The sequence below is a fragment of the Orycteropus afer genome, unplaced genomic scaffold (genome assembly GCF_000298275.1).
Source record: "Orycteropus afer afer isolate SDZICR_OR568_19922 unplaced genomic scaffold, OryAfe1.0 scaffold00192, whole genome shotgun sequence".
In the NCBI taxonomy this organism is placed as follows: domain Eukaryota; kingdom Metazoa; phylum Chordata; class Mammalia; order Tubulidentata; family Orycteropodidae; genus Orycteropus; species Orycteropus afer.
The window spans coordinates 5,204,683-5,215,140 of NW_006921779.1; the positions used below are offsets into that span (position 1 = coordinate 5,204,683).

Below are 10,458 nucleotides of genomic sequence, written 5' to 3' on the forward strand. Positions count from 1 at the left end.
GAAGTGGTGATAGCGGGCATCCTTGTCTAGTTCCTGTTCTCAAGAGGAATGGTTTCAGTCTCTCTCCATTGAGGGTAATATTGGCTGTTGGTTTGACCTTTGGTTTCTTGGGGCAACAATAACAAGTTCTGAACCTACCTGTTAAGGGTCCCAATATAATATAAAAGACTTCATTCATTGTACATCATCACCCCCTTATGATTTCTCTAATTATTATTATTACCCTTATCATCTAGCCTTGAAGTCTCAATCATCTTTTACTTTATCCCCTCCTCAGCTATTCACAGCCAATTAACAGTCAAGTCTGATCTATTCTATCCCAAGAATATAATTTCTCATTTGACAAAGTTAAGCTTGCTCTCACAGATTTTTCCAGCTTCATCCTTGCTATTCCTTTTTAATATTCTCCACATAAAGAAAACTTGCTATTATCCAAACATGTCACTTGTTTTCCCTCCTTTGTGTCCATTGTTCCCTCTACCAAGAAAATCTTCCCTTCTTTATAGAGCCAAATCTCACCCATCCAGTTATGAAATTCTTTCTGTCTTTCCTTCGATGTCCCATTGCATTTTTTTCTATACTGCTTTGGGCTAATTGTCAGTTATCTTATTTGCTTGTATTGCTGCCTACACTGAAACATAAAATCCCCATGGGCAGGAAACATGTCTTACTCATCTTAGTATTTTTAGTACCTAGGAGCTCTGGTGATGTAGTGGTTAAGGCATTTGGCTGCTAATCAAATGATCAGTGTTTTGAACCCACCAGTCAGCTGCTCAACAGAAGAAAGTGAGGTAGTCTGCTTCCGTAAAGATTTATAGCCTTGGGGGATCTATGTAGGAGCTCCTGGATAGCGTGGGAGAACAATGTGGAACAAAACTCAAAATCATTAAAAAAAGGAAGGCCAGGTTTGCTGGTCTGGTAGAGCCTGGTGGAACCCCTGAGACTATGGCCCCTAGCTGACTGTTAGGTCTGGAATTGAACCCACTCCTATGGCTTCCAGCCAAACAAAAGACAGGCATATGAGCTGAACATTTACATTAGGTAGACACACTTCTTGGAGAGATCAGTCATTGGAGAATAGAAGGGCTGTGTATGCACAGGGAGACAGCTGGGGGAGGGGGCAGGAGCGCATGGAGGGAAGGACACAGGGAAGAGGTGGCTATGGGGAGGAAGTGGGAGGGGAGCTGTTGCATTGTAGGAGATTATAGTCAATGTCATGAGACAAAGTGTATGTTAACTGCTGTATGGAAGATGAATTTGTTCTGTGAACTTTTACCCAAATTACAATAAAAAATTAAAAAAAAAAAAAGATTTATAGTCTTGGAAACCCAATGGGAGCTACTGTGAGTTGGAATCTACTTGATGGCAGTGAGTTTTTTTTTTTTTTTTAGCACAGTACTGGGCACACAGTCAATACCTAGTAAATGTGTTGAATGAATAAATGAATGTATATTACAGAAGGGAAGGTATAAACCCACAGTTAGGCATTTTTCGTAATAGCATATCTTCAGCCCTTACAGAAAATAGGCTTGCAGTGGAATGTCTAGTCTAGTATTTAGCAGCCGAATTCAGACTTGGGGAAGAGCCCAGAAACTGCTACACTTCACAGATGGTCATTTGAAAAAGAAAATCAATGCAGAGAGCTTCTTTAGGTAGTTAATAGTAGCTCAGTAATAGGTCAAAATATCTTGAGATCCCCATTTGGGGGTAAGAGTCTGGCACTCAATCCCTCCACATATGCCCAGGTTCACTCTGGTTCATTCTTCCAGATTATGCTGAAAGGAAAGTGGAGTGGTAAGGACTTTCCACTTACAGGAGATGGAATCCACAGGCCTGTCTCTAACTGGAACCAGGGCACCAGGCAGACCACCTTTTGAGGACTGGAGCAGAACTGAAATACATTTGGTTCTATGGGAAAACCACAGGCACTTCCAGACTCTTCCCTTGGGCAGGCTTTAGACAAACCATACCAGTATAAACAAGTCTCAGCATTTCTTGGACCAAAAGTCACATTATAAGCTCTCAAAGATACATGCAACTTTTTTTGCTCCTTGCAATCTAAACCCTAAGAGGAGGCTTAAATCTTTCAAGAAGTTTTCTAAAGTAACTCATTATTTAACATGCTGCTAAAATAGAAAGAGATTTTATTATGCCTAAGAAACTTGCCTGTCATGATCTTTATCCACCAGATGATACCTTGCCCTAAATGCTACAAGCCGGGCATAGTATGCAGGGGCGGGAATAGAGACTGAGCGTGTGCACCGTACATAGGTGTGACATAGCTGGTAAGTCAGTAGCTGGAGTTCATCTGCGGTAAAGCAGTTGTCATCCCACAAGACCTGGTAATGTGAAGGACGGCTGGTTCCCTGGAGAGAGAGTTTTATAATTAATATATTTCTAATATGGGTTGACTACCCAAGAGGAGAGAAGAATTGAAACCTATTCCTTAAACTCAGAAGTATTTCTACTCAGCACATCTACAAGCTGATACCTAAAGCAAATTGTAACAGTTTTAGGCTAAAGCATTAACAGAGTTATGCACAGGGTTTAATAACAAGTCTACTCAAGCTAGTTGCTGAATATACAAACATCACCCTATCAAGCCAAAGATCTAGACCAGCTTCCAAATTACCTGAATTCCTGCATGACTGCAGAGGTAAAAGTCAAACTCTGATGGATGTGTGATGGTACTATCCACTGTAGTGCCTGCTGGTACATTCCCACTTTTTCCCACCTACAAAAAAAAAAAAATAAAAAGTTATTAGTCATCCACGTGCCAAACTGTGCTCAAGCCATTTTTTATGTGTAAGCTGGCAACAAGTTGGTAAACTACTTTTAAGTACCGAAAACCAGTTTAATGCCAGATACTGAATCCCCTGTAACTTTTTCCTTAATTCAACTGTTTCATCCTTAAGTATTTTCTCAAACAAATATACTCCAGGGTCTCTCTAGGTGAATCTAGACAAAAAATTATTTTACCTTTATCTATTTACAGATAACACATTAGTATATTGACAGAGGAAAAAAAACTGACATTTATTATGGATAAACTTCCTGACCAAAAAAATAAAGAAATGAAAAAGCAGATTTATATCTTACGTGGAGTAAAAAGTAAAAATTCAGGTGAAGGAATCTTTGAACTGGCTCACCAGGTTCAATAAAATAAATACTTTTATGGGTTGATAAAAGAATTTAAGTCATCAGCACACACATTATCAGGAAGGAGGCATTGAAATGGGATGGAGGTAACCAGAGTTTCAGATCTAGGCCCAGCCTGGCAACTACATCCCTTGAACAAAGCTTAATTGTTTTTGGCCCTCAGTCTAATCATCTATAAAATTAGGTGATGATCTCTTACACTTTAAAAATTCTAAGGTTCTTCTATAGTCAAAACTTTAAAAATCAAACTTCTAAGAAGGCAGAGAGAAGAAATGTAGTTACAAGTAAAGGAATTAAATCTTGCAATTTGGTCAGCTTTTACTCTCTTCTATTGCACAGCAGTGTTCAAGATCATGAAGTCTCTTTAGCATACAGGTATTCTGGTGGCATAGTGGTTAAAGCATTTTTCTGCTAACCAAAAAGTGGGCGGTTTAAACCTACCAGCCACTCTGCCAGGAGAAAGATGAGGTAGTCTACCTTCATAGAGATTTACAACCTTGGAGACCGTAAGGGGCAGTTCTACTCTGTCCTAAAAGGGTCACTATGAGTCAGAATTGACTCAATGGCTGTGGGTTTGGTTTGGGTTTATTTAGCATATAGGCACAAATTCAATGAAAGTTTGACTGCCTTCTAACTATTGTTTCTTTCTGCTAACAAACATACATCAATGTACATAATAACATCTATGAGTACGGGGAAAAAGTCTATCAAATTCATATGTGATCTTGGGTACCTAGACAGACAAGAGAAAATGTAATTGAGTTATAACGTTTCTAGTATTGTGTCAGTTTCCCAAAATGTGTTCTTCAAGAATATTATCTCTGCAGAATGTATTCAGGTGTTTTACAGTCAAACAAATTTGAGTAACACTGGGTTAAACCATAAGGAGCCCTCATGGCACAATGGTTAAGCACTTGGCTAACCACTGATAATCAGAAGGTCAACAGTTCAAACCCACCAGCTACTTCACAGGAGAAAAATGAGGCTGTCTGCTTTCATAGATTTACAGCACTGGGAACTTTATGGGGACAGTTCTACTGTCCTATAGGGTCACTATGAGTTAGACTAGACGAGGAGGCAATGAATTTAGTTTTTTTGGTTTGGGTTAAACCAAAGTTAAAAAAGACTTTTCTATTGTATGACTTCTCAGAACCTTTGTTTAGTAATGCATAATTTGAAAGAAGGAGATAAGAGTATATAGCATTTCCCAAATATATTTGATCATGGGATCTCTTTTTTAAACAAACAAACAAACCAAAAAAAAAAAAAAAGATGAGAGCCTAAAGAGGTGATGCCCTAGGGAAAAGGAGAGCCAAGCATATTCAACAATTATTGCTTGTGCACCCAAGTACCAAGCTCTGCTGCACATGCTGGGGATAAGAAGGAGAGGCATAGCGGGAGCAAATGAACTTGTCTTCCTGCTCTTAATGAAAACCACACACAATGAACTGCAGTGCAATGTGAAAAGGGCATTCTGGAAGACACTAGGAAGACCTGGGGAATGAGGGGAAATAGCTGAGTCATGCTTTATAGGATTAAGTAGGAGTTGAAAAGGAGGACGGGATGAAAACTAGTAACATCCTCTAAATATCCCTAAACTCAGGAATGGCTGGCACATCCATAACCATGAAATAACTTAGCAATAAAAAAGAACAAACTGCTAACACACACAGCAACCTGGATGAATATCAAATACATTAGGTTAAGTAAAAGAAGCCAGACTCAAAAGGCTATATGATTCCATTTATATGACTTTTTGGAAAAGGCAAAATTATAGGAATAGAAAGCAGATCAATGGTTGCCAAGGGCTCAGTAAGATAAAGGGTTGACTACAAAGGGGCTCTAGAGAATCTGGTGTGATGGAATTGTTCTATATCTTGATTGTGATGATGCTTACATGACTACATATATTTGTTAAAATTCACAAAACTGGAATAAAAAAGATGAATGTGACTATCTAAATTTTAACAAAAAACAATGAAAAAGGAGGGGATAAAAATTTACAATATATATATATGGGAAATGGAAGGTGTATGAGGGCATGGTGAAAGATGAAACTAAAATATTATCTTTTGACTAGTTTGGGAAAACACTGAACACCACAGAGAAGCGTTTGATAGTCAGTGGAGAATCCTTGAAGATTGTTGAGTAGGGGAGTTGTACGATAAGATCTGTATTTCAAAAACCCAGCCCTAACCAGAGCAGGGCGGAAGATGCTCTTGTGAGGGAGGAACGGAGCTAGGGAGAGAATTCGGAGTCTCCTGCAATACAAAAGAGTTGTACCTAGGCCAGTGTGAACACGCAGAAAGTACTTATAGGAGAGACATTTCAGGGCCGAACACAGTTTGACCACCTGATATGGGGGAACAGGAGGGAAGAGAAGAATGTAAAGACAACTCTGAAGTTTCTAGTTTGACTGACTTAATAGATAATGATGCCAAATAAGAGAATATAAGGAAAATAGAGGGAGGAATATGATTTGGATGGGGATAAAACAGTAAGTAGAAGGTTTAGACATGTTTTGCTTGGAATACCTGGTAGTAGATTATGTCACTGTTGCCCAATATTCCAGTTCCCTCTCTACAGTGGAGGATTATATATCCCCACCCACTTAACTTGGGGGGTGGCCATGTGACAACCTGCATTGGCTGACAAAATGTGGCCTAAAATGTGTTACTTCTGGGCAGAAGCTTTAAGAATCAGCATGTAGTTTGTCGTGTATCTTTTTTCTCTTCTGCCACAATGAATGGCAAAGTTCCAGACAGATGCTTCTCTGTCAGCCTAGGTTGCAAAGGAAGGACAGCAGGGTCACAGCTGCAGCAGACCCGTAGTGAATGTGAGCAAGAAATAAAGCTTCGTAAGTCACTAAGATTTTTGGTTTTCTTGTTACCACTGCATAATCTAGTCAATCTTGCCTGATGCACTGCTTATGGGGAATCTAAGTAGGTATGTCTGGTAGACAATTGGAAGTGCAGATCAGGAGCTACATAGAGAGGTTTGGGGCTAGAAATACAGATTTAGAAAACTATACACAAATAAAGAAGCCCTGGTGATGCAATGGTTAAGTACTTGGCTGCTAACCAAAGGGTTCACAGTTCACACTCATCCAGTGGCTCCAGAGGGGGAACAGACCTGCTGACCTGCTCTTTAAAGATTACAGCCTAGAAAACTCTATGGGGCAGTTCTACTCTGTCACATGGGTCACTGTCAATCAAAAATCAACTTGACAGCACACAAAAACATATAAGCAAATAAGTGAACCCGGAAAAGTGGATGAGACTAAAGAGAAAGAGTTGAGATTCAGAAGAGAAGAGGGAGAAGTATGAAATATCAGTAAACATCAGTGTTGAATGGACAGAGAGGGAGGATGAGAAGTAAAGAAAGCCTCATTATAGAGGTGGACCTAGTGGACCTAGAAAGTTACATTGCTAAAATCAAAGAAGGGAAATGGTTGTCTTAAGTGCAAAGAGGTCATTGTGTGAACCTGACAAGTTATCACTGGATTTAAAATGAGCAAGTCATTGAGAGAACTCAATAGAGTCACTCAAACTGAATCCTGGCTTCAGAGAGTTGAAGTCAGATGTGAGAAGGTAGAGATAGAAAAGTAAAGTGTTTTTAAAAGTTTGATCATGAAAGGAAAGAAAGATAAGATGGCAGGTAGACTAAGGGAGAAGTGGGACAAGGGGATGTGTATTGGGAGTACTGAGGAAGACTTAAGCAACTTCACAGGGTGAGGGGAAGGAAACAATAGAATGGGAAGGCCTGAAATTTTGAATAATAATAAGTAATAAATGAGCAAGATTCTAGAGAAGGGAGAAATGATTAGGATCAAAAGCACAGGTGGAATGAGGAGCACAGATAGGTGAAAATTGAACTAAAGTAGAGAAGAGGAAGCTGAGAAAATTAATTCCTTCTAGATTCTGTTTTCTGGGGGGAAACAGAATGTAGAATTCTGCTGGCAATGAAGGCATCAAGGATAGGGAAGAGACCTGAAAAGAATATAAAAGTTTGGAATAGATGCTATTGGGAATAGGGTAAATTAAGAAATTGCCAAGGAGCATCAGATGCCTAGCTGAGATTTGCTATCATACATTTCTAGTAATTCATTATTAAACACATGGTTTTTCCTCCAGCGACCCCTATCAGCCTAAGAGTAGAAGCAAAGCCAATGAGCAAGAAGACTGATTCAGAATTGAATATTGGCAAGATGGTTTTAATAGAGAATTGAGGATGTTGGGATATGTCAGGGGTGCAACATAAACCAAGGACTGAGACTCTTGATCTCAAAAGATTAGGAGTAACACTTAATGGTAAAGCACAAAACTATGAAATAGCAAGTAGTTTTAGAAAGATAAGCCAGGTCATAAAACAAGTCACTTGGGAGCTCTGGTAGCATAGTGCCTAAGGCACTTGACTGCTAACCAGAAGGCTGGTGGTTCAAACCCACTAGCCACTCCTCGGAAGGAAGATGGGGCAATCTACTTCCGTAATGATACTGCCTCGGAAACCCAAGAAAGGGTCGCTATGAGTTGGGTCCGACTCGAGGGCACATAACGACAACAATAAAAAATCAAGTCACCAGAGGGATAATAACAGCAGTTGAGGAGAAGTTGGCAGAATGTTTCATACACATAGTTTAGGCAAGAGTTCAGGGAATTTGTATTTGCAAAGTCTAAGAAGTACTATAAGGACCAATAAGCAACACTATAAATGGAGAAAAGACTGAAGTTGTCAAGGATTTCATTTTACTTAGATCCACAATCAATACCCATGGAAGCAGCAGTCAAGAAATCAAAGGATGCATTTCACTGGGCAAATCTGCTGCAAAAAAAAAAAAAAAAAAAAAAAACCTCTTTAAAATGTTAAAGAGCAAAGATGTCACTTTGTAGACCAAGCTGAACCTGACCCAAGCCATGGTATTTTCAGTCACCTCATATGCATGTGAGAGCTAGACAGTGAATAAAGAAGACTACAGAAGAACTGATGCATTTGAATTGTGATGCTGGCAAAGAATACTGAATATACCACGGACTGCTAGAATAAACAAATCTGTCTTGGAGGAAGTACAGCTGGAAGGTTCCTCAGAAGCAAGAGTGGCTTAGTTTCTCATTCTGGTCATGTTGTCAGAAGGGACCAATCCCTGGAGAAGGACATCATTCTTAGTAGAGAGCGAAAAAGAGGAAGACCCTCAACAAGATGGTGTTTCGGTTACCTAGTGCCACTCAGACAGAAATATACCACCAATGGGATGGCTTTAACAAACAGGAGTTTATTCTTACAGTTTGGAGGCTTTAAGTCCGTGTTCAAAGTGCCAGGCTCTAGGGGCTAGGTAAAAGCCCCTCAGCCTTGGGCTTTAGCTCTGCCTCCTATTAACAGCCCACTGAAGCTAGATAGAGGCTTTTCTTCACTCAGACAGCTGCTGCCTGCTGAGGCTGACAAGCCCAAGGTTGACAAATAATAAGGCACAGTCCTGATGTTACTAGACCACACGGCAGGCCATTCATTCAAGTCCATTGAAAGTCCCAAGGTCTGCAGAGCATGGCAGGCTGCCAAGCAACAACACAGCTACATGCAGGGTTCAAGCATGCCATAAGTTAGAGGCCATTCCCAAAGTTGTTTTTTATATATGGGAAGAAGACCACATACCCAAAGGCAGCTACTCAGCTGCTCATAGTAGATTACACCATGGAGTTGATTACCAGTCTCATCATGGGGAACACTACATTCAGCTGCTCAGCCACTCAACCAGGCCTAGTCAAGTTGACACACAAATTTAACCACCACAGATAGATTGACACAGTGGCTACAACGATGGGCTCAAGTGACAATTGTGAGAATGGCACAGGACCAGGCAGTGTTTCATTCTCTTGTACACAGGATCACTAGGAGTCGGAACTGACCCAACAGCACCTAACAACGACAAGTACTACTGAACTGGAGTTTGGGCAGTATAGAAGATAGCACTTTTAACCTGAGCTGACTGGTGGACCTGTGGCCTAAGAATAAAAAACCTTTTTTTTCATTAATGATTCAAAAAATAGAAACAAACAGCTCAACATTGGATTAGACACAAAAACTAAGGATGTACTAGTAAATAATTAGAGTGATTAGGCAACAGGAGCTCTGGTACCTTAGTGCCTAAGGCATATGACTGCTAACCAGAAGGCTGGCAGTTCAAACCTACCAGCCACTCCTCAGAAGGAAGGTTGGGCAATCTACTTCCATAGTGATACCGCCTCGGAAACTCAAGGAGAGGTCACTATGAGGTTGGATCCAACTTGACAGCAGTGAGAAAGAGAGAGGCAACACAAAGATCTGGTCTCTTTACGGGGTGAAATGGGGAAGGCCTGAACAAAATAAAATGATGTCATAAACCAAAACCAAACCTGCTGTCATTGAGTTGATTCTGACTCATAGTGACCCTTTAAAGACAGAGTAGAACTACACCATAGGGTTTCTAAGGCTGTAATCTTTATGGAAGCAGTCTGCCTCATCTTTCTCCCATGGAGTAGCTGGTGGGTTTGAACTGCTGACCTTTCAGTTGCCAGCCAAGCACTTAACCACTGTACCACCTGGGCTCCTAAATAATGTTATAAGCAAGATTAAAGGAGTAAAGTGATCCAAAATTTTTGTATCTGTAACTGGGTGACAGGAACAGTTAAGTGCTTGACTACTAACCAAAGATTGGTGGTTCAAACCCACCCAGAGGTGCCTTGGGAAAAAAATCTTGGTGATCTGCTTCCAAAAGGTCACACAGCCTTGAAAAGTCTAGAATAGTTCTACTACACACATGGGGCTGCCATGAATCATAATTGTCTAGATGACAACTGGTTAACTGCTTTAATTATCTAGTGCTGCTATAACAGAAATATCACAAGGGGTGGCTTTAACAAACAGAAATTTATTTTCTCACAGTTTAAGAAGCTAGCAGCACAAATTCAGAGTGCTGGCTCTAGAAGAAGGTATTCTTTCTGTCAGTATTGGAGGAAGGTCTTTGTCTTGTCAGCTTCTACTTCCTGGTTCCTTGGAGATCTCCTTATGTGTTGGCCTTTATCTTATCCCATCACTGCTTCTCTCAAGCTTATTGTTTAATCTCTTTCATATCTCAAAAGAGATTGACTCAAGAGGCGGCGCAAGATGGCGGACTAGGCAGAAGGATTGCACAGACCCTCTTCAACAAAGAAAAGGGAAACCAGTTAACACAGACACAGTAGATAATCTTGGACCCCTGAGCCTTGAAGGAAAGGATGCAGAATTGGACTAAACCCCAACTAGCAGAAGAATTTGCATGAAAATACC

At 40.3% G+C, this 10,458-nt stretch overlaps 1 protein-coding gene across 1 annotated transcript in view; it reads right to left on the bottom strand.

Moving 5' to 3' along the window:
- AGO4 (argonaute RISC component 4) overlaps positions 1 to 10,458 on the bottom strand; it is a 50,588-nt gene that overhangs the window by 4,169 nt on the left and 35,961 nt on the right. Inside the window, exons 15-16 of the mRNA XM_007947652.1 lie at positions 2,633 to 2,734; positions 2,167 to 2,366 (exon numbers count right to left, since the gene is read on the bottom strand). Coding sequence (XP_007945843.1) covers positions 2,167 to 2,366; positions 2,633 to 2,734 — 302 coding nt within the window. The remainder of the gene's footprint in view (positions 1 to 2,166; positions 2,367 to 2,632; positions 2,735 to 10,458) is intronic.